Source organism: Cottoperca gobio, chromosome 16 (genome assembly GCF_900634415.1).
Source record: "Cottoperca gobio chromosome 16, fCotGob3.1, whole genome shotgun sequence".
Taxonomy (NCBI): Eukaryota; Metazoa; Chordata; class Actinopteri; order Perciformes; family Bovichtidae; genus Cottoperca; species Cottoperca gobio.
The window spans coordinates 4135272-4159120 of NC_041370.1; the positions used below are offsets into that span (position 1 = coordinate 4135272).

At 42.8% G+C, this 23849-nt stretch overlaps 1 protein-coding gene across 3 annotated transcripts in view; it reads right to left on the bottom strand.

Annotated features, from left to right (window-relative positions):
- Positions 1-5403: 5403 nt before the first annotated feature.
- The window catches only part of bcam (basal cell adhesion molecule (Lutheran blood group)), a 46019-nt gene continuing 27573 nt past the window's right edge, over positions 5404-23849 (bottom strand). Inside the window, exons 2-17 of one of the 3 annotated variants that reach the window (XM_029451924.1) lie at positions 21176-21303; positions 20828-21041; positions 18959-19032; positions 18745-18841; positions 18463-18645; positions 17373-17494; positions 17086-17227; positions 16460-16575; positions 13282-13423; positions 12267-12391; positions 11439-11580; positions 10970-10993; positions 10342-10374; positions 8668-8809; positions 8386-8482; positions 5404-7354 (exon numbers count right to left, since the gene is read on the bottom strand). In XM_029451924.1, coding sequence (XP_029307784.1) covers positions 7352-7354; positions 8386-8482; positions 8668-8809; positions 10342-10374; positions 10970-10993; positions 11439-11580; positions 12267-12391; positions 13282-13423; positions 16460-16575; positions 17086-17227; positions 17373-17494; positions 18463-18645; positions 18745-18841; positions 18959-19032; positions 20828-21041; positions 21176-21303 — 1784 coding nt within the window. In that variant the 3' untranslated portion in view covers positions 5404-7351. The remainder of the gene's footprint in view (positions 7355-8385; positions 8483-8667; positions 8810-10341; positions 10375-10969; positions 10994-11438; positions 11581-12266; positions 12392-13281; positions 13424-16459; positions 16576-17085; positions 17228-17372; positions 17495-18462; positions 18646-18744; positions 18842-18958; positions 19033-20827; positions 21042-21175; positions 21304-23849) is intronic. The other 2 variants (XM_029451925.1, XM_029451926.1) reach the window with 2 other exon arrangements.

The following is a 23849-nucleotide window of genomic DNA, read 5'->3' on the forward strand; positions in this document are numbered from 1 at the left end:
CTCATCACTAGATAGCTGGGAGTTTTTGTTTTCCATTAAGGTAAAAGAAGCAGAGAGGGTCACAAGAGCGATTGAGTTGTTTAAAACAGAAGACGAGGTCGGAAGGGGAGATTGAAAATGGAAAAGAGGACATAAATTAGGGGGAGAAAGAAGAGTTATCTAGGTTGTTCCAAACACTCTCGCCTCTTGTTGAACACAACAAAACAATGAGATTCTGTTTATTCCGACAGCAGGAGAGACGAGGGTGAATACGAGAGCGAAAAAAAGAAAGAAGAGGAGGACAGGGTGGGATATAAAAGCAAAGCTCCATTAGTAAGTCAGTGGAGCACATGATAGTAATTATCAGGTGCACTCTTGGGAGGCCTTAAGTCGCTCTCGCTGTCACTGTTATAACTGTAACAACACACAAGGGAGACAAATACTTTGTGTATGTGTGTGTGTGTGTGTGTGTGTGTGTGTGTGTGTGTGTGTGTGTGTGTGTGTGTGTGTGTGTATACACATGTGTGATGAAATCAAAAGAAGCGATGTAGCTGGATGGATGATGTAAATGCAACCACTGTTTTTCTTGGCTCTGTGTGGCCTCAGGCAGGTGTGTGTGTGTGTGTGTGTGTGTGTGTGTGTGTGTGTGTGTGTGTGTGTGTTTTTTCTTTTAAGGTGTATTGAGAGTTTGGCAACAAGGTCAAGTGCAAAGAATGTGCTACTCTTTCATTAAGCTGCACAACTCAACATGCTTCCAGATATTTACGCCATCTCAGAAGCCTCGGTGTAACACACACACACACACACACACAGTACACGTTCAAGGTATGTGTTTGCGTACATTTCATTTCTGTGTGTCGGCGTGGGGATACCACATTTCTGAGTGTGAATCATCACCAAAAGCACAAGTGTGCAAGTGTGTGTGTGTGTTTTATTCTCCAGACAGCTGCTGTGCTGTAATGTTAGCCAATGGGAGGAGCCTGTAGCATGTACAGAAGTTCTCCAAGGAGCAGCTCTCAACAGCTGCTCTTCAGCTCCTGCGGGCCCTTCTCTCTCTTTCCTCTTCTGTTAACGCTGACTTTCTTCTCTGATCTCTCTCTCTCTCCCTCCCTCTCTCTCTCTATCTCTCTCGCTCTTCTTTACTGGGCCCCGGGGGAAATGATTTGTTTTACCTGTGAGTTTCATAGTGTGTGACGACTACGTGCAAACACAAATGTATCTACAGTACTCTATCAGTATGCAGAGGATCGAGTCCTTGTTGCAGTTCATCAGAAGATCTTACAGTAAAGCTCATCTGATTGGTGGTCTACCTCTCAAGTATGTCTGGGTTCTTTCCCCTTTAAAACAACCCACCACCGTACTGCAGGTGCAGGTCCATCCAGACTACTGCTGTTACTTCCAGACGGGTTTAAAGGTAGGGAGACACCATGCATGGTGTGCACCTGTACCTGGACATGTGTGTGACATGATACGTGTTCTTTTCATGGTCTAAAATACAGAATATTCATGCAACTTTTCAAAAGTCTTGAATCTACATGTGGCGGCATCCTGCAGGTCGAGTGTTCGACGAATCAAAACTAATATTTCTGATCCAAAATGCAATCTGTAATTTGCAAAATATCACAATTAGATGACGGATTATTTGTTTATGTTGCTCCTGTCAATCAAACATGATCACACCAGCACTGTCCTGATGCAGCAGAATAAGCTTTAAGAACTGTTATTAAATTATAACTATGGATGTTTTTGCTTCCTAACTTTGAGCTTGATTGGTTTTCAGCTACTTCAATGAGCTCTTAAAGAAGGTGTCACTTTGTATAGAGCGAGTAGTTTTTCATTCATATACAACTAAATGGTAAACCAACAAAACAAAAAAACAGATCTGAGCGTCTTAATGTTATTTATGATGTTAGTTTTCCTTTATTTACACAACCTTCCACTACTACAAAGTGAAACTTGGGATTTTGATACTAAAACCTTTTGCCTGATGCGTTCGAATAAGAGAAGAATAAATAGTAATGAAACATTATTGATCCGTAAGGACATCCTGCAGTTGATCTCAGCCTCTCTTGGAACATTTAAGTGACTTTTGACTCGAAATGAACTCCCTCCATGCCACCATGACGAACTTAAAGGAAGTGAAGCACATAAAAGCAGCTCTCAATCTCCCGTCACATTCTTGCTTCGACACATCAATTCTTTATTTATAGGCCCAGTTGTTTTGACACTCTTTAGCATATAAACCCTGCTGTCTGTCGTATGTGCCTCTCATTTCTTCAGGCACAACACAAAGTAGCCGAACCAATTAAAATGAAAGCAAGCCCAGCTGTGCCGTAATAACCAAACATCCCACAGGTGGCCTGGCACTTCTGAGTGACACACACTCACACACTCGCCGAAGCTCGGGCGGCGGGAGATCGGACGCCACTCGGTTTAATAGCACACTCTCAGATACGATCAATGAAACAAATCTTCCGTGCCGCGAGATCGATATCAGAAATACAGAAAAACAAATGCAGGCTCACACAGGCGGGTGTAGCACACACACAGACACACACTTACTGAGTACACAGGCACCATCTCTGTGTAATGTCTCTCATAATCGCACCCAAACAGTCAACACATTCAAGCCACACAGGATATTAAACGTTAGGAGTGAGGGAGATAAACACATTTATTACACAAGCGCTCTTTCATTCTTTATCTATGTCTACCTCTCTGCTGTACACCTTCACTCTTTACCTCCCATCCTCCTCCTTCCTCTTCCTCCTCCCTCCCGTTTTATTTTTTCAAAGTCCAATGTAGATTTATGACCTCTTAACAAAGCCTCTTCTGTTTTCTCCTTCGTCACCAATCACTACTTTCATTTCCTCTCATCCTGACCCCTCATACACTACACCATTACCTCCTTACTTCCCCTCCCGCTGCCTCCTTTAAATCCATTTTCACTCCCATCTAGATTTTTCCCTTTTTTCTCCTCTGCCTTTTTAAGTCTCTATCAATTATCTTCTTCCTTCCCTTCCTCCCTTGACACAACCGGTCCACCAATAATCTCTACATCTACGCTGAACTTCTGCTTGCCTCATTGCTCTTCGGGTTGTGTGTTCAAACTGTATGTGTGTGCTGATTATGTAGAATGATGGAGCACATATGTCAGCGAGGCAGCCACCAGAGCCTTGTTCAACCTGTTCATCTCAACAGCGCTGCATACATAGTGTGTCTATTTCTGTGTGTGTGTGTGTGTGTGTATACTGTGGCTGATTTGGAGCCAAGTGCTACTGAGTAGCCATCAGATCCGGGTGGAGCAGGCGGAGGGGACGGACAGTGGTTGTCATCCCTCAATAGACTAAATGGCTAAATCAGTTTAAAGCTACTGTAACTAAACCCAGCAGGACAACTCACAGTCGGTCGAGGGAGGAGAAAGGGAAGGACACTGAAATGAATGACAGTAATCCCCCTCATTGTTAGCAAGACTGAAAGCACACACACACACACACACACACACACACACACACACACACACACATACCAAAAAAAACATATCACACACCTGGTTTTACATTTAAAAGAGGAATAACACAATATTCCACTTTCAAAATAAAAGCTTAATTCCTAAGTACGCTCCTTGTCCTGGTATGACCAGTAGCTTACGTTGGCTAATGTTAGCAAACTTAAGTTAGCTGTATATAGCATTACTGAGTTCACTTACTTAATGGTTCTTCTCTACTGTTCTAGTTAATTACATTTCACTAGCCTCAAGCAAAATATAAGTAAAGCAAAATACAGCACCGCTATCAGTTATCTTTGTTATGTATTATTAGCTAGCATGCTAGCTTTAGGCCTACATTCAGGAATCACATTTTGTTCAGCATTGTGTGCAAACCCTGCAGCTGTAGCTGTGAGGACTGTGTGCAGTGCTACGTGCTAAGCTAAGTGATGGTCAGTGGCCTAAATACATCCAAAATGGCTGCTTGTAAAACTCATTACTGTTTCAGAGGAGCCTGATTGGTTTCTTTACTCAAGTAACTTGTTCATAGTACACTTTACTGGTTTTATAACAAAAGTGAAGTAAACAAAACGTACCTTGTTTGCTGTTTTCTACTTGTGGCAGCTCATCAGGTCATCAGGTGGTCGAATGTCTTTAAGCCACATTTATATCACATCATCACAACATTTGATATCTTTTCGCATTTATTGACTATAAATATTGTATTTACTGTGTTTGGATGATATGTATATGCATGTATATATATATATCTTCATCTATATTTATATATATCTATTATAATATTAATGCTATAGACATTTTAAATGTTCATTGTATCTGAGATACTGTTTTCCTTGGTGGAAAAGCATCTGGAAAAACAAAGGTTTGAAGGTTTCGTTGCAGGTTTTGTAGTCTGTAACCACACGTCCATCACATCAGCGGGGGATGACACTGACACTCTTTATTTACAATTTCCATAAATTCCTTCGTTCAACCAATACGCTCATACAGCGCGCGTCTCTCTTTGCTGCTTAGTATTCAGGGCACAGATTCCTCGGGGTTGATGGGAGACTTTTAATTTCCTAATGGAAGAGCTAGCAGAGCAGGGGGGGGGGTGTGTTAGGACAATAACGCTGATAGGCCCGTAACCAGACAGCCTGCTATGCATAGTGGTACAAGGTTACACTGTTATGTAAGCGTACTATTAGAGGGAGGGGAGGAAAACAGCCTAGTTTAGATTTAGGAGAAATCCTTTCATCCCTTCATTAATGTTTGGTTTTGATATGTGAGTTCTCAAATTGTCAATTATGATTGTAGATGCTATTGATAAGAGTAATCCAACTAACTGTTACCAATCAATGTATAAAGCGGCACGGCAATTTGCTGATGATTGATGGCTTCATTTCAAGTCTTTTTTTTTTTTAAACATGAAAGCGACGAGAGAGAGCGCCGCATCATGAAGCCGGCAGACGGCGAGCCCGTCCCGTAAGCAGTTATCAATGTAAAAACATGAGCTTCCACAAGTGTTCTGTTTCTGTCACAACAAATCATGGGATCAATCAATGTGAGTGGGATTTACATAATGCCGGTTATATCGAAGAGATTAGACTTTGGTTGCCAGCTAGGAATCAATTTTAGATGTCGTCTTCTAGGAAGTGTAATAAAAAAAGCATACACGGATGATGACATCAAAAGCTGTTTGATTTCTGATTTGCTTTTTGGGTCCGATGTGTGAAGACTTCACAGACGATGTTCAATGGTGTGTAAGGGTTTCAGTTGCCTTATCATATGGCCAGACACACTTTGTGTATCTAAAAAATTAAACAAATGTGGTCCCAGTTTGTGATAACGTTAAAACATATCGAGAGATATATCACTAAACAGCTTTTCTTTTTTGCAAATCGCCTGTTGCAGAGATGGGAATAAAACACAGAGAATATGGAGCTGTGATTGGTTTTCTTGAGTTTTGTTTCATTATAAATTCTACACAGCTGGAACAAAATCTAAAGATACATCAACACACCACAGAGGTCACAACAGCGTACCACAAAATATACAGTATACAGTACAGAGAGAAGTAAAGCACTGAGAATATCTCCTAAAGGAAAGAATCCTAAATAAACAAACAACAACAATTCTCTCTTCTCTCAGAGTGAGTGGAAAAGCATGGAAAAAATGAAAACTCAGTAGTTCCAAAATTAAGAATCCCCCTTTCTAAAAACAACAACTTTTTTTTAAACCACAATATTTTATATAAAACATTAAAAAAAAAGGAAAGAAAAGACCCACGTTTACTTTATTTATCTTTGCCTGCCATCACAGGTTTACTAACAGTCAATATGGCAAAATCAGTAGACAGACATTAGCCTTGTGGGCAAAGATAGTGGCTTGAGGTGACATTCTTAAAAAAACAAAAACAAGGCCATTTGTTCCAGTGTACAACAAAGTAAAAGGGCACGTCGGCTCTCTGGCCTGTCGGCAGTGTAGGGGGAAAACAATGCCAGTATTGCGTACCTGAACACAGAAACACTCAACAACCCCCGATACCTCCCATCCCTTCCCTGCTTGTGTCAAACTAGAGTGAACCAGTTATTCTTCCAAACAGGTCAATCTGTGACTACTGCGTCGCAGCCCCTGAAAGTCCCATTTTGTTGTCACAACAACACAGCAGGCCCCAGTTTTAGATTGTCGACCATTTCGCCAAATTCCAACAACTTTACAGTGAAAGCCGATAATAATTGGTCTGTCTGAGCAGAAGCGTTGCGCTCGTGAGCTTTCATCCCGGAGTAGAGAACTGAAAGACTCGGTCAGGAACGGCAGCAATTACGGTCCTAAAGCATCAGTTTAGTAACCACAGACACTTTGAACTCCACCTCACGCGCAGCACACCTCCCGCTTGATAGGGTAATAGTAGTATTTGAATTTACAGAGAAAACAGAGAGAGCAAAGCCAACAATTGATGTGCTAACAAAATATACAAGTATGCAGGCAAGAACGAATTTGTACAACCTAATAGCTTGCTTGTTTGGTGGCTTTTTAGCTGGATTTAAAAAGGCAAGCAATTTAAAAAAAGAGATTGGTGTTATTAAATGCCTGGGCTTTTTCTGCAGAAAACTAATTAGGGATATTGGGGGAAAAAAACAAAAACATTCACAGGTGGCAAAAAAATGCAATTAAACAAACGGCACAAAAGCAAAAACAGAGCTTTTTTAAGCGGAAATGTTACAGCCGTGTGCGCCAAACAATGGGCTGAGAGATTAAATGTTTGGAGCGTAAATCATCACTTGGTGAAAGAAATAACAGAATGGCACCGTGTGATAATTTCCTCCCAAATATACTCAGCAGAGAGCACAGAATTTAAGTGCAGACTCCAAGGCAGAATAGACACTTGCATGGAGACACACTCCAGAATAAACACAGTGGCTTAATGGCATTTTGTGTTTAATTTGGGGCAGATAAGGACGATTCTGCCACTGTGTTTGGATTGTGTCAGCCAGGCCTCGCCGTGCAGCTCTATTCTGTAGAAGAGTCGACCAAAGAAGTGATTGGTGAGGAAGAACCAAATGATGGTAATAAAGTCATCCAGTGATTTTGCACATGGTTTTAAACCTGCAGTGGCATAAATGGATGGAGTTCAATCTTTACGGGCAACCCTATCTCTAATAAAGAAGGAGAAACTCCATGCAGAAAGCTCTACGGGTTATAAAACAGGCATAACCGATGCCATGACGTGCTTTCCACGAGGTCCCAAAACAAACCAATGTCCATGTTCCACCTCTTGCTGTCCAGTCTTGTGTAGTGAATAAAAAATAGCCCTGTTGTCTTCATAACGGCTCTCCTCCTTCCCTTCATCCCTCGGTCGGTTACTTTCATTGTCTTGTTTCATCACTGTCAGAAAGAAAGAGAAATACGATAAGAAACACTCTATTTATTCCATTATCTTCCTTTAACTTGGATTTAAATGAGTACATTTGATATTAATTGTTCAAAAGTCCTCTAATGAGTAACTGATGCTTGTAAACACATAGACAATCTGTGAAACAATCTTTTACATTTTATATTTGGAAGGTATTTCGGGGGCATTGCATGCATTGTGTAATGCATTGTGCATGCTTTTATTAGAGTGCTGACTCTGTATCACCGTCATGTGTTCTGCAGCTGGCGTTACAAGCTGTAAGCATTATAAGCGTACGTGTATTTGTGTACTTGGTAAGACATGTGAATAAATCTGTTGGAAAAGATTTCGGAGTGAAATAAATCTGTCTGAGGTTGCAGCCTTTCAGAAGACAGTTGGGGTAATAATTGTTTGATGACATCTCAGGAAAGAAACATCACTGCATAGCATTTGGAGAGACCGACTTCTACATCTCATTTTGTCGATTTGAAAAAGAAAATGTGCGTGCAATCTCCCCGCAGTTCTGAAATGTCAGCAGCTTCAGAAATCACATAAAAACAACACTTGCTTAAACTGCCTTTTGCATTGCTGTCAAATATGCCACCGCCATACATTTCATGATGAAATGTTTTACATTTGTGATGACATTTTCAGAAGACTCTGTACAGCCGTCACGCTCCATCAGCTGCTTTCTCAAAAACCTGCTCTGTTTGAACTGAAACTGACTTCACGCTCGTGACTGACCATCGCAAAAATAGGATTTCTGACTATAATACTTCTTTTAAGTTATTATTTCTTGCTTCTACACCTCCAGATAATTGTGATTCTACTTTGTTAAACTACATTTTCACCCAAAACATGACTACAGGCTTTAGAGAGTTTTCCTGAAGCCCATTCCAATAGCTTTGTTTTCATCCACTGCGCTGTCCCCACTAGCGAAAGAGTCCCATTTATGAACGCAGACGTAAGTAAAGCCAGGTCCGTGAACCTTTAACCCCTTGGTGTCTGTGTCCATTGGCCTGACCTGTTGTGTGGACGGTCTCTTGAGGAGACCGGCCTCCTCGTTGGCCTTGTCCGTCTTCATCTCCACCACAATGTCGTTGTTCACCTCTCCGCTGGCCCTGCAGAGAGAGAGAGAGAGAGAGAGAGAGAGAGAGCGTCAAAGAAAGAAAGTATGATGGATCCACCATCGTGCAGTTTACCTTTAGTGGTGATTGAGTCACAAGAGGTAATCACTACTAGCATTAATCCCTTCTGTCCACCTGCCCCCTCCCTCCCTCCCTCCCTCCCCCTCTCGTATACTCACACTTCCTTCTTGTCCTTCTTGCTGCAGGGCAGTTTGCTCTTCTTGTTCAGGAAGTAGATGAGAGCCACCAGCAGCAGGAGCAGCAGAACACACACCACCACGGCTATCACCACCCCGCTGGAGCCTCCCTGCTGCTTGTCAGCTACAGCGCCGCAATGGAGTGACACATGGAGGGAGGGGTGGATAGTGGGATGGTGGAGGGAGGACAGAGGAGGGAGGAAGGTGTGTGGGGGAGGGGGGGGGGTGAAGGATTCATCACAGGAGGAGGTGGGAGGGAGTTTATTTGATTTTGAAGGGGGCAGTGGTAGGGAGAGAGGAATCATGAGGGGTGTAGGGGAGGTGGTGGTGTTTGATTCGTGGGAGAGAAGAGGGGGAGGCAAGGGGAGGGAAATCATTTCATTTGGTGTACCACAGGAGGGAGAGACGAGGTGACAGGATGGGGGAGAGGGGAGGGGGAGAGGGTGGGTGTCCAGATGAAGACAACGGATGGATGGACGGGTGGAGAGGAGAAGGAGCGGGAGTGGGGATGTGGGGTTAGTCTAACTTTTGAATGCAGTGACTGAAAAGTTAAGAGACCCGAAGACGGGGCCTGAATACTCACAGATAATACTCGACATGTGACCAGAGCCAGAAAACAACACTGAACATACTCACCCATACACCTACACTTGTATTACTATCCCTGTGAGGACATGACGCTCCAATAACTTTAGAAGATTTGCTACATAAACTATAACTATAAAGTGTTTTAAAGGCCAGCGTCGACACCATGTGAATATTATATATATATATATATATATATATATATATATATATGGCCATTAGGAACATTAGGAATAGTTCAACTTTCAGGAAATATACTTTATATGATTTATATGAGAAGCTGGATACCACTGTTTCACCCGTTATATGCTGAGCGGGAGCCGGGAGACGGTGAGCTTAGCTTAGCATACAGACTTGAAACAATGGGAAACATCGAGCTATGTCGAAAGTCTGCCGACTAGCACCTCTAACGTTTACTAATTAACATGTAACATCTCATGTGTATTTGGTGGAGCAGTGACTTCCTGTCAAACTCTTCCTTTAAAGTGGGTTAAATAACGGATGCAAATTTAAAGATAACCTTTCTCTCTTTTTCGGTTGTTATAAGTAGCCGTGGTGTAAACATGCCGGTTCTGAGGTGATAAACTAAATAAAGGGCAAAGTGGAGGAAAGGTTATTTGCTTTCATATTGTCCATTATTTTCTTTTATCAGTACACATTACATTTCCACTAAAACAATGTGGTACTAAATTGATAATTTGATGTTTTTTTGGGCAAAACAAGACTTGTTAGGCTTTAGAAGTTTGTCCTTTTCCCCTGTTTTCTAACATTTCAGAGACCAAACGACTCATTAAAAAAGGAAAATAATTGTTAAACTTCAAGTTGTGAAGGATGAAGGCATCACAACGTACTTTTCCTTTTCCGCCCTCAAATAAACTCCTGATTTAAAGTCTGTCCTCTCAACTAAAGTAATACAAGCATGGATACACAAACACAGTAGCTCTTGTAAACACGAATACATTAATACTGTGTGCACACGTACATAAACACACACACGCACACGCACACACACAGTGACTTACAGTTCTAGACGAACGCCATACACATGTCAATAGGGTTAGCAATACAGACCTGACTTAAGCACGGGGTTTCCAGAGAGCAGCACTTTGAGAGAAAGAGAGTTTCTCAGTCCCATAGCATAGCAAAGCAACAACCACACACACACCACTAAGAGCAGACACACACAACAGCTAAGGTTACTAGATCCCACACACGGCACCCCGGTGAGTGGAAAGGGAAGAAGCGAGAAATAAGAAGGCAGTCGGAAAGAAGAGCAGACCAAAAAGGAGACACAGTGAAGAAACAAAGAGAGGAAAGGAAGGAATAGAATAGAATAGATTCCTTTATTGTCCCCTAGGGGCCACAAGAAAGTTGTAGTAGCATCCACAAAATATAGGACAGACATCATACAAAGGTGACAAGAGAAGAAGAATAACAATATACATATCCACAGTGTTTGGTAGCAAGAGCGCAAATATACAAGATTACAGTACAACGGAGGGAGTTGTGTGCGCGCGCGTGTGTGTGTGCGTGTGTGTGTGTGTGTGTGGGTGTATATATATATATATTTGTGTGTGATGGAGGGGCAGGGGCTATAAGAGATGGATGAAGGGGGGATTTCTAAATTACAGGGTCTGTACAACAAAGAGTCCTGAGAGAAGAAGGGAGGAGAGGAGGAGGAGAAGGGAGAAGGCTCTACCTCTGTCGGCCGAGTTGTCAATTGCTGAAAGAGAGGAGAATAAAAAGACGAAAGGGGAGTTTAGTTTGCAGGTTATGGTGCTGGTAAGAGAGCAAAAGAAACCTGGATTTGGTTGCACCAGTTTATTAAAGATTGTTCGTGAAATTGTTAGCAAGTATTAGCAAATTAGTGATTTACTAAATCAGATTATTAAAACTTCTAATGTACGAACGACTTCAAATACGCAGGAAGCCCGTGTAGAATCACAAGCCTGAGCATAACTTTCAATAGCGACAGTTTTAGGAGGCAAACATATTGCACATTATTTTTACTCTTCACTGACATGTTAGCTAATAGCAAATGTAGCAAAAATCTATCGTATCATCTCATCTAAGTATCATTAATGTCTAAAGCTTGCAGTGAGGGAAAGTGAAGGACAGGTGAAGGAGATAATGTAGCATTGTTGTTGCCGTCCTCTCCTGACACTGACCTCTTTTGAGAGACACCAGGAGGATCGTGCTACTTGTGCCGTGCTCGTTGGAGACCTCGCAGGTCACGCCGTCCTTTATGATCTCGGCCGTGGCTTCCAGGGTCACGCTGCTCACCACCTTATTACCTTCCACTGATACTGACTGGCAGGAGCGACGCACGGAGGGAAAGAGAAGACATCTTTACATATTCCATCCTCATTTATTGCCTATATTTGTGGCAGATTTTCTTTCTTTCTTTCCTTTCATTTGGCACACTGCTTTATTCCATACTACTTCCCCTGATTCTCATTTAAACATCAAGATATGATCTTAAAAACAGTCAGTTGTGAAAGCTGAAATATCTCCCCTCTTTGATCTTACAAACATCACTATTTGCTTCTGAAACTATCAGATTTTTCAGAAGGATCATAAAAGTTTGATCTCACTTTATCACTTTATTTGATGTAGTGTTTTAATCATGAAGCTGTGTACCCACTGTACGTTTCAAGCTGCTTCGTATGGGATTTTCTTCTTAACTATCACATCAATATGAAATATTTGAATAAAATATTACTTTCCATAGCCCCACGAGCAGTTTTGCTCTCTTCTTTATATATTGCTTTTGAAGTCTAACAACCAGCCTATCAAGATGATCTTCAGATGTTGTGAAAAATCCTGCCAAACTTCACATATTGACCCAAATAAAAACGCTGGTAGTGAAAGCTCTGTTTGTTTGCAATACAACTTTGCCACTCTTTTAAAACACTTATGCAACCCTACCAGGAAAATAGCAATTACATCTGCTTATTATTATTTAATTTCTTTTGAATGTGTTTTTACATTCGTACCTCTTTTCCTGAGGGCTTCCAGGTGAACTGCGGAGCAGGATAGCCCCAAGCCGTGCACATCAGAACCACCATGTCTCCTTCCTTATCCACTGTTCCAATAGCGGGAGTCTCGATCATCGGCGATCCTGGAAAGGGTTTGAGAAAGCCAGTGAACACGGGGGAACGTTTGGTATATAAACAACAAAGCAAAAGCTCAAACACGCACACTGTCAAAAGGGTTAGGCTGGTTAAAATGATCCCATATATTCCCTTGCTCTCTTAAAAATATGAGTTAACTGAACTTAAGTCTTAAAAGTAATCTTGAGTTGTAAAAATAAAACACAAGCAGCAAGTTTCCATCATGTCTGTTTTCTGCAAACTACAGAAAAAGATCTCTGGAGAGTTGTATTTATGCATCCTGGGGGATCTGCCAATATGCTGATGATGTTTCGCTATAACTTCATTTTATAAGTTGGGTGAACTTTCAGCAGCACATTCATTTCCAGACAAAAGCCTTCAAGGCAGAAGAATACTTTTTACAAGTAAAGTGGTCTTAAAATAAAAAGTTGAACTTGAAAAAAATTATTAATTTACATGTTTACGTTCATGGCAAAAGATGAGTTGATTCCATCTGAACTCTTTACACACACTAATTATCTCATACTAAAACTAAATGATCAACAGTGCAGGAAGCCACACATTCTCCCCTCACATCCTGTGTGTGTGTGTGTGTGTGTGTGTGTGTGTGTGTGTGTGTGTGTGTGTGTGTGTGGCATAGGGTGGGTTCTTTAGAAAAAGTGTGTGTTAACATTTATTTTGCAGCTCCTGAGCAGTAGACCTCATACTTCTAAAGGTTACTGGCAGAGGACAAAGTTTTGTAAATTTAGCTGTGTGTGTGTGTGTGTGTGTGTGTGTGTGTGTGTGTGTGTGTGTGTGTGTGTGTGTGTATAACCATACAGATGTTGATGTGATTGAAAGAAGGCTTTCCTGAAGAAGGCTGTGCATGTCTGTGTGTATGTCTGTGAGCGTCTGGTACCTTTGACAGTGAGGTTTACACTAGTCTGGGCTGTCAGTCCTGGCACAGATGGCACGGCTCCAACACACATGTACTCTCCAGCTTTATCATAGGAAACATCTTGTATCGACAGCATGCCGTCCTGTGAGAGCACCTCAGAGCCCTGGAGGAAAACACACACAGAAACTAGAATTCAACAGTCAATTTCCCGTTTACAAACTAGTCCATGTCTGTCCAAAATGTTATCATCTCATCATTTTATCCTTTTAGACATTTGTTTGAAATTGTCATAATTAGCGTATGAATTTGTGAGTTATGACCAAGTGAGGTCACAGTGACCTTGACCTTTGACCTTCAAATTCCAATCAGTTTATCCTTTTAAGAAATTCGGATCCTGAGATATCGCATTCACGATAATTGGACGTATGTGAGGTCAAAGTGACCTTTGACCACCACATTTTTATTAGTTCATCCTTGAGTCTAAGTCGATGTTTGTGCAAAATTTGAAGAGATTCCCTTCTGGCGTTTGGCCTTGAGATACCAGGTTTACGAGAATGAGGCAAGGCAGACAGACGGACGGACAACCCGAAAACATCAAAGCTCCGGGAGGCAAAATAAAACCAATTCGAGACACGCCATCAGCCTTCAATTCTATCTTTCTATTCTCCGCGCGTGAATATGAGTCTAGACCAGCATTGTGAATATCTAGTCTGAAGGAGCGCAGCTATGCTGGGAAAGCAGAAGAAGAACCTTCACACACACTGTTCCAATGCGTAGTAGTGATAACAGATCAAAGTCCGTCCTCCATAATGAACCTGTCTCTTGCAATTCCTCTAAATTTCTTCTCAGAGGAATCCTTCTTACTACGAATAAACACATTCTCTACCCAGAAAACCAGAAGTCGGTGAGTTTCTATCACACCCAGGAGACACAACAATAGATACAACAACAGGCTTGACACAGGAGGAACATTCTGCACATAACAAGTGGAGGAGAGGAAGTGAATACCAAAATACCAAAAACACCACTGCTGCAATGCTGATTTGTGGTTATCCAGTTGAACAAATCATCTTTTCTTTGGCATGTTTACTGCACATATTTTGCTTTCCATAGAAAAGAGACACTAGAAGGAGTTCTTTTTGTAGCCATTACCTTTAGCCTGCTGCACACCGAGTACGCAAACTCCAAATTGTTTTAATGATCTAGATCAGGGGTTCTCAACGGGGGTGCAGCGCCCCCACCCCCCCCCCCCCCCCCCCCCCCCAGGGGGCGTACAGAGGACGTCGAGGGGCGCTGGAAGCAATATTTTAGAAAGGAGGGCGTTCACGTGTCTTTGGGGGGCGTTTGTGTGTACGGCCCGCGAGGTAATTCATAAACACACGCAAAAAATCTACTCCAAAAAAATGTATCCAATTCTAGTCAGATATAGAATATAACCGGCGACTGATTGTTTTTCCTGGCCAAGGTCAGGGTCCTTGAACACAACACGAGCGGAACATGTCAGTTCTAACCCAGAACATGTCACATCACGTGGTCACGTCATGTCAAAACCTTCAATATTAAACAAAACGATCATTGACATCAGCGACCGCAGCATGGCGAGAGTAACAAGGAGAAAGCTGGATGCGGAATGTTCCAGGAGAAATGGACGAAAGATTATTTCTTTGTGGAAGTAAAAGGCCAGTGTTTGTGTGGACGCGCTATCGGTCATGGAAAAGGCTTTCGAGCTGCATTATAGCACGAAACATGCCAAACTGTACGAGCTGAAAGGACGAGTAGAGTGTGTTTGAATAAAGTTAACATTGTGTGTTTTTAGACTCTTATTGTTATTTTGCTGAGCAATAAAGTGTTGCTTGAAAAACAAAAACAAGCGCCGCCCCCCCGCAGCCACCACTGCTCGAAAGCATTAATGTTATTCCAAAGATACACCATGAATAAAACTAATCTGAATTAATGTTAAAACACTAACACTCTGGTCGGGACTTGGACCAGCAGCAGACGAGCTGCACTCTGGCTGCTTGTAGCAGCAGAGCTAACAATCAGCAGAGCAATCAGCAGAGCTAACACCAGCAGAGCTAACAATCAGCATAGCTAACAATCAGCAGAGCTAACGTTATAGCAGAGCTAACACCAGCAGAGCTAACGTTATAGCAGAGCTAACACCAGCAGAGCTAACATCAGCAGAGCTAACACCGGCAGAGCTAACACCAGCAGAGCACATTTGGCACTATATATTTATATAAAATAAAACACAGGGTTCCGCTGGGGTGGGCAGCGCCTCAGACTTTGTGCTTTATCGTTGGATCACTTAAGAGTGCAAATTGTTTCACATTTCTGAGGCTGCTGTGTTTAACACCGGTTACAGTTTGAATGTCTGACCCGTCTCTGATTGGCTGCAGTCTCTGATTGGCTGCAGTCTATGACACCGATTAAAGTTTGAATCTTCTTACCGTTGCATTTGTTTAACACTCCTTAATAAAATGTCTTTGTTTTCTCCCTGGGTACATGGTGTATCAGGGCAATTGAAGGTAAAAACAACAAAACATTTGTTTAATAATATAATATTTATTATTATTTTGAAATGTTATTATGTAACTTCAATCTCAGAGAATTTGAGTTTTTATAATAACATAATATAGTAATAACTAATAATAAGAAAAATATTATAAGAATTTAAATACTAAATTAATATAATCAATATGTAATATAAATTATAAATAAACATTAGAATTCAGGGGAGACAAACAGGAAGCCTACATTTTATTTGTAAGGGACCTCGATAATGGGTAGGGGGGCGCTGGCCCAAAAAAGGTATTTGTCGGCGCTCACACCAAATGGAACGGACACCAGTGTGCGCTCACCAGCTGCTGCATCTGGACACATCACAATGCAGCTTGTGTAGCGGGGCCACAACTGTCTTTAAAGGAAGCAATGTGTCCAATGGATCCAGAGCTGTACGGCAGCTGCAACACTAAGTAAGTTACTGTACGTGTCACAGTAGTTTTATCCAATGAGTTCAATGTCATGAGCAGAATCACACAATGTCTGAATATGGAGCCCCAGGAAGTGTTAATATGTAAGAATGACACAGAAACAGTTATCTAGGAATGCTTAGACATACATTGGACAGATGAGGAACTTCTCCACTTCTCCTTGAAAGTAGACGTAAAGGGAAGGTAGAGAAAGACATTAAGCGCACCTTTTTCCACTGAACAGTGTGCGCAGCGGAGGCCTTGGTCTTGCACTGCCACTCCACCTTGTCTCCAAGCATGATGACTTGAGGTTGGGTGGGGGTCACGTTCACAGGGTCGATGTCTGACGAAGAGAAAATGGAAAGCGATTGAGAGAGGGAGGAAGACACGGGAAACCCGAGGCCTTCTAAGTGCCACTTGAAATCAAAAAGGCGTCTCATTCCTTAAACAACCATGTAATAAGGCTGTTCAAATGACCTTACTAAGCAGAATATCTAAGTTTTTGTAAGTGCAAAGCGCTCATCTGAAGTTAAGCCTGTTCCCTGCTATTTCTAGGCTATCTCCGCTTAATTAATGTGTGATACGATCAAATTAGGGAGTCTAGTTGGGATAAAATTAAAGTAACAGATGAACTGCGGAAAATTGAATTGGGTATCGGCGTCCTGAAAGGATTCCATTAAAGCTCTTTCCATTTGAACCCTTTTAATTCTATGATTTAAAAAAAGGAAAAGGAAGGCTTCCCGCAAAAACCGAATCTGCACAAACAGGAGGTAAATTATTTCTTTATGTGTGTTTTGTTTATTCTACAGTTGTGTGTGTGTGTGTGTGTGTGTGTGTGTTTTGGCTCACTCACAGTTGACAGTGAGGGCGATAGATCCACTCAGGTCAGCATCCAGGTTGTCGAAATCTGTGGCTGTGCACATGTACACAGCAGTGTCTGTGCGCTTGACAGATTTCAGCACCAGGAGACCTCCCTGACCAGAGATCTCGTTCGTCTGAAGGTGGAAGAACAGGGATGGGCAGAGAGAGATACATGGGTAAAGACTGAGTGAGAGAGCAACACAAATGATTTAAAAAAGTTGGAGTACATGGAGAAAAAAGATCTTTCTCGGTCAAACAAACTAAAAACTGCAGACGTACATCTTTAGTGAAGTCAAACTCAGGCTGAGGGTTTCCATCAGTCTCACACTTCATGTTGACAGTGTCGCCCTCCTTCACTGGGTCAGTGTTGAGTAGGGAAAAGGTCGCTTTCTCAGAGGGATCTAGAAGGACAAGAACAGACGTGGAACAGGTGAAAATTCCTCCTTTGGATAGATTTACACTGTTGTACAGTGTGTCATCAATCAGAGATGTGCAAGGCATTCCAGAGGGGATGTTTTACTTTCCCAGCACCTCATCAGTCTTCATGAGATGAATATTAAGTTCCAGTGCAGTGTTTAGAAGGAGGAAAGATATGCAACCGATGAAGATAACACTAATGGATGTTTGTTGACCATGTTTCAGAGCATTTTATTTTCCCCTAAAATGAAAAAGCGAGGATGGAGGCTTACAGATAAATATCTCAATCACTATTGGATGGATTGCCATGAAATTCTGTACAGACATCCATCGTCCCAAGAGGGTAAATCCTCATAACTTTGCTGATCCGCTGACTTTTCCTCCAGCGCCGGCAGCATGTTGATATTTTTGGCTTTTAGTAAAGTGTCTTAAAAAAAACAATTGGATGGATTTGCCATGAAAGCTGGTACAGATATTCATGTTCCCTTCAGGATCAATTGCACTTACTTTGTGATCCCCTGACTTTTTATATTTATTTTGAATTCTCTTGGCTGCTTTAACTGTTTTTATAACTTTATTTACTGTTTTGCATTGAGAGAAGCCTGAACCATTTCATTGTACGCGAGTATAATGACAATAAAGATATTCTGATTCTGATACAGCTGCATAACGAGGTCATTATATACAAGTATTGAATGTGTTTGTGCAGCGAGGACAGCAAACTGGTCTGGTAAGAAACTGTTGATAACTAAGCAGCGAACTCACAGTGCTAAAAAGGTCTAGAGGTGCTGTCTGATCACTGATCCAGCCAGCAGCAGGGTAGCTTAGCATAAAGACTTGAAACGGGGGGGGGGGGGGGGGAAACAGCTAGCCTGGTTCGTCTAAAGGTGACAACATCAACCCGGCAGCGCCTGTAAAGCTCACTAATTGAAATGATTGTCCCTCCACTCACAGTTGAGGTTGATGGTGATGGTGTTGGACTTCTTCTGTTTGATCTCGCCTCCTGGCAGGCTGAACTCCACGACGCAGTAGAAAACGGAGTCCTTGTCGGCCCTGCTGGGCTGCATGTACAGGGTGTTCTTGGCGGTTTCGAGACCGGAGGCCTCCTTCACCACCGAGGGAACCATATGGGTCTCTGACGGAGAGGAAGCACACAGATTATCCTCCGCTTTGCACAGCCTGTGACTGTACTGTACTGAATACTTGTTCTAACAAACAGCCAGAGGACACTTACTCTCACTCCTGTCCTTGATCTCAGGCAGCGGCTGGTCATCTTTGAACCAGATAATTCTCGGCTGGGGGTGTCCGTTCATCGCCTCGCAGGTTCCAATCTGATACAGGCGGACAAAAGAAAGTCGATTGAAAATGTGAGCCTTCGTGAAACTCACGCTACAGGACGTACATACAGTTAAAGAAATACACACACACACACATACACACACACACACCTCAGAGCTGGACGTCTGTCCCACAGAAATGGCCTGAGTTGATGGCTTTGTGAGTACTGGCTTCTCAGGAGCAACTGAAACAAAAAAAGGCAAAGGAGTGGGAGGGAAGAGGGAAGGGGGGGGGTCATTATGATTCACTGCAAGGAAACCCTTTAACGTAGACACAAACACACACTCCACTTCCTCCACACAAGCAGTCCAACCCACATGACTGCTGACCTTGTTAATTAGGTTGAGCAGTAAATATCCTGCTTCACATTATTCCAGTGTGACCTGGTTCACATGAGCTGATAAGGGTCAAATAACCAAACCCCCCCCCCCCCCCCCCCTCTCCTCTCTCTCTGGCTCACACACACAGAAACACACACACGGACACAAAACCGCAGGTGTGAGTGTGTTCCCGCTCGCTTCTCTGCTTTATCCCCCAGCTCACTCGTTCACATGCAAGGTCATCTTATCAATGCCTGCAGCTGTTGACTGCTTATGAAAGTAAACAGTAGATGGGTATTCCTCACTCCATTCTTCGTGTTTAGACCCTTTTTGTTACGCTGCTGGAAAAAACAACACGTATGTGATTTTACGTCTCATATCACGATATTAATATAACATGGATATATCGTACAGACACACTGTGGAATGCGGCTCTTCTGCAGCCTCCTACATTCAGCCGAATATAGCTTTATAGCAGACGATAAGTCATTTAAATAAAGACGTACAGGCAGGGAGGTTTTTATTCTGCATTAGTGTGTTTTTGCTCGGCACACGGACTGTTTACTCTCCGGCCGTGAGAGAGAAACCAGGCTCTCACTGCTATCCCTCAGGAGACCTCATAACTCAGTCCTATTAAGTTAAGACGGGACAGACACAGTATAGTTCATCCCTCAATGAGTCAAGTGGTCAACTGCACACAAAGAATAATTGATGGTTTGTGAGGCAGGCAGTTTCTTACAACTGTGGGTATTAAGTACATCTAACAGGGAGTTGTCCAACAGCACCACTTTGAGGTATATACTACCACGGACTGGCCCATTCACAATTAATAGCTTATTTTATGAGATTGCTCTAAACCTCAGAGCGTCTGAGTGCATAAATGTTAATGGTTAACTTGTGTGCTCTTTTCCAAGTTGACGCTTCACCAAAGAAAGGGTTGTTTCGCTGTTCTCCCGACACACATTCTCCCTCTGTACAGTGATTGAGCAGCCCAATCCAAAATGCAAATGGCGCATGATGATGATTCATTTTGGTTAGGCCACTAAATGCTAAAAGTATGATTGATGTCTGCTCAGGGGTTGCTGTGGGAAGGGAAAGGACACAGCAAAGGGTCTGCCCTCAGCGCCTCGGGGATAAATCTGTGGCGTTATTAAGGTGAGATATATGAGACATGACAGGTGTGATTGAACTATTCATCAATTGTGTCAAGAGTGATTAGATTGTGGTTAATTGACCTCTGGGGAACTTATCAAAAGAAATTGGTAACCCCAAGAACTATAAAAGGTTCCAAAGTCTTACACATTCGCTCTACTCTTGACACATATAGACGATTGTGCTACAGAATCATACATTATGATACTATATATAGGTTCTATTAAAGAGGTTTTGCATGGAGTTACATATAGTATGTGCGTAATTCAAATCAGAGAAATGCATTACATGCATTAGGTACAATTAAGCCACTTCCTAAATGACAGTATGCATGGACACACACGGAGATCTGAGCCATGAACATTAAGTGGCAGTGACACTAACAACCGAGTCATAAATTCCACACATCAACAACTGATGGGAAAGTGAGGGGGGTGGGGGGATCCTCTTTGGAAAAAGGTCATGTGGAGGTCATGTAAAAAGGACAAAGGGCATTGGACGACTCACAGAAAACGTTAAGCGTAGTGGCGGCTTCTCCAACTCCACCGGGGCCAGCGGTGACCTGGCAGTAGAAGATGAGCTCGTCAGAGGGTTGAACCGCGGAGATGGTCAAGGTGAAGTCCTCCTCGATAGTGACCCGGCCAGCCAGATGGGTGTCGGTATCGCTTTTTCTCTCGCCACCCCGGGAGAAAGCCACGCGCTTCCTGGTACCCTGCTCCTCCTGGATGTAGGGACAGAAGGAAGGAGAATCTACAAAGCACTCCTTTATGGACATACCAAACCTTCACTGCTAAAATACTTTTTTTCCTTTGGATCATTTGGATAAAGAACAATAATATTTTGGAAATGACTTACAATGAACCACTCAACAACAGTGTTGCTTATAGGTGGAACGACAGTATACGTGCAGGGCAGTTTGGCAGACTCTTCTTTCAACACCTCCACTTTAGAAGCCGTCTTCACGGTCACAGCTCCACTACAGGCTGCAGAGAAGAAGCACACACAGTGGAAAAAGACGACTGTTAGCGAAACTAGGTGTGTTTGGAACATAGTGAAGAAGAGGATTGTGTTTCAGGGGAAGTTTTTATCTATGTTTTTCGGCATGACTGTGAGTCTACAATGGAATCTATTGTAACTGCTGTAAATCCAGACAAAAGCAGGGTTGCAAGCTACAGTATCAGTATTCCCTTAAAGGTGCTTGAACAGCAGTAAAAAACAGTTAAGGGGCCCAGAGGGAAGCTAGAAGGCCCTCGTCACCGTCGCTGTTCTCCATTCAACGGAGACATTAGGATGCACAAAGTGTCCCAGATATCAATGGGGGAGAGTGGCAGCCAGGTCACACGATGGACCCGGGCTGGCGGGGATCGGGATACACTGTAACTCTCTAACTCTATGGAGAAACAACGTGACAAGGAGATTGCATTACAGAGAGGAGAGGCGGGGGAGAAGAGGGAGGGGGAGGAGCTCCATGAAGCCACTGCAGCACATAGAGTGTCATGAATCCTGAAGTACAGTAACACATGAAGGCAGAGGAGTCCACTGTGAGCGTGAGGTCAAGGTCAACATATGGAAGATATGCAATTTGATATACATACGTCAGCCGGCTTTTACGAAACAGTGCTTAAAACAGGCATGCAGTACTTTCACATGAATAATGGATGCATCAGGGACATCAACAGTAAACAACAACTCCTTCTACGCTGCCAGCGTTAGCTTTAAAAGCCAGAGGTCTGCACTCAAATTAATATTCATATTGTGTTGCTAATGAACCGCACAGCCCCGTACTCTGTATGATAACATAAATTAATCATGTCATCAGATTCTGGACTACAAAATCTACACTTCAATAATTTATTTGTTGTGAGAGAACTTGGCGTTGGGAGGATGGACTTCATAGGAGTTTGACGGGCTAGTTTTAATATCAGGGCAGAGAAATGCGGACGGGAAGATGAAATGGTGTTTGCTCAGAACTGTCTAAAGAGATGAGAGGAGCGGAGGCTCGGCCAGCCTGTTATCACGCCAACGTGAGGAAGAAAGAGAGCGGGAGATGGGGGAAAATAAGTCAAAGGGTACAAATAGAGGAAGTAACTGGGAGAGCTGTCAGAAATACACATTCCACCAGGGTCACATGCTGTAATTCACCATGACCCACAAACCACGCAGAGGTCAAAGGTCAGCCGAGCGTTGACGTTTGATGAAAATATCTCATGTCTCTCCACTTTATTCTCTCACTTCTTCATTTCCCTTCCGATGCCTCTCGCTTTGTAGTCGTCCCTCTCCAGTATCCCTCCCTCTGTCAACATGGGGTTCTATTAGCTCAGTAGCTCTCGAGTGAAACAACGTTAGTTTTACAAACCGAGTCTCATGTTCACAGTCTGTCAGAGGGATGTAAGCCCAACAGGGAAAATCCTTTTTGCGTGTGTGTCTTCGCCAACACAAACAAGCGAGAGCCAGACAAGCAAGCGTACAAGAATGTGCGAGACGACCAAGAGCTGCGCTTTTAGGGCAGGGACTCAGGATTTAAGAGTCCCGTTAAGTGGTGCGCGGGAAAAATACACACTTGTACACATACCACATTAAATCAAGTGATTTACTGGCACATGCACAAAAAGCCAGAACTCAGTTACTGAAGTCATTTTGTTTAAAAAAAAAAGACAAATCTCCAGTTTAAGGACAAAGTTTGTAAGAAATCTAATTGTTTTTAATGAGTTTAATACATTTAATTGACGTGTGAAGCCATGATGGTATTTCCAGGAGAGCAGTAATGTATTCATCTGCTGAGAACTTTTTTGTTCCACAATACTGATCACATTCACTTCCTGTGAAAACACGGCTGTGTGTTATTTTTGGGTCGCCTGACATCACGGAATATAATTAAACCGGCTGAATCCTCACTTTCAGAGCGGCTGCAAGCCCTTACTTTCTTTTAACTGGGTTGTACTGAGTAGCTGGGCTACTATACGCCTGTAAACAGAGCGCCGCTGGCAGTCGAAGCAATAATAGGAGCAGAAAATGTAAATCAACAGTGTCCATCTGCACCACGTCTTTCTTTCTCTGCCAACCTGTCCCCCATCCATCTCTCTTTTTCTTGCATTGTCTGTCTCACTCTTCCCTCATTTGGTGTCATTCACAATATGTTTTGGTCCAGAGTGATCAGTCGGGCCGCCGCTCTGTTTTACACACGAGGCAGCTGGACGGACAGAGACGCACAATTAAAGCATAATTAGGGGAGTCCTCTGTCCAATCTGAGCCTGCAGCAGTGTGTGAGTGTGTGAGTGTATTTAGAGACACATGCTGTTGGCTGTCACTGTGTGTGTGTGTGTGTGTGTGTGCGTGTGTGTGTGTGTGTGTGTGTGTGTGTGAGAGAGAGAGAGAGAGAGAGAGAGAGAGTGGCAGGGGCTGTGGGGGGGGGGGGGGGGACTCGCTACATGGGGGTCTCATTAGCTGACGCAGGCCAGATAATCGGATTTAGCCAAAGAGAGGGAAAGTGTGTGTGAGGTGGTGTGTGATGGGGTAGAAAGACAGATGG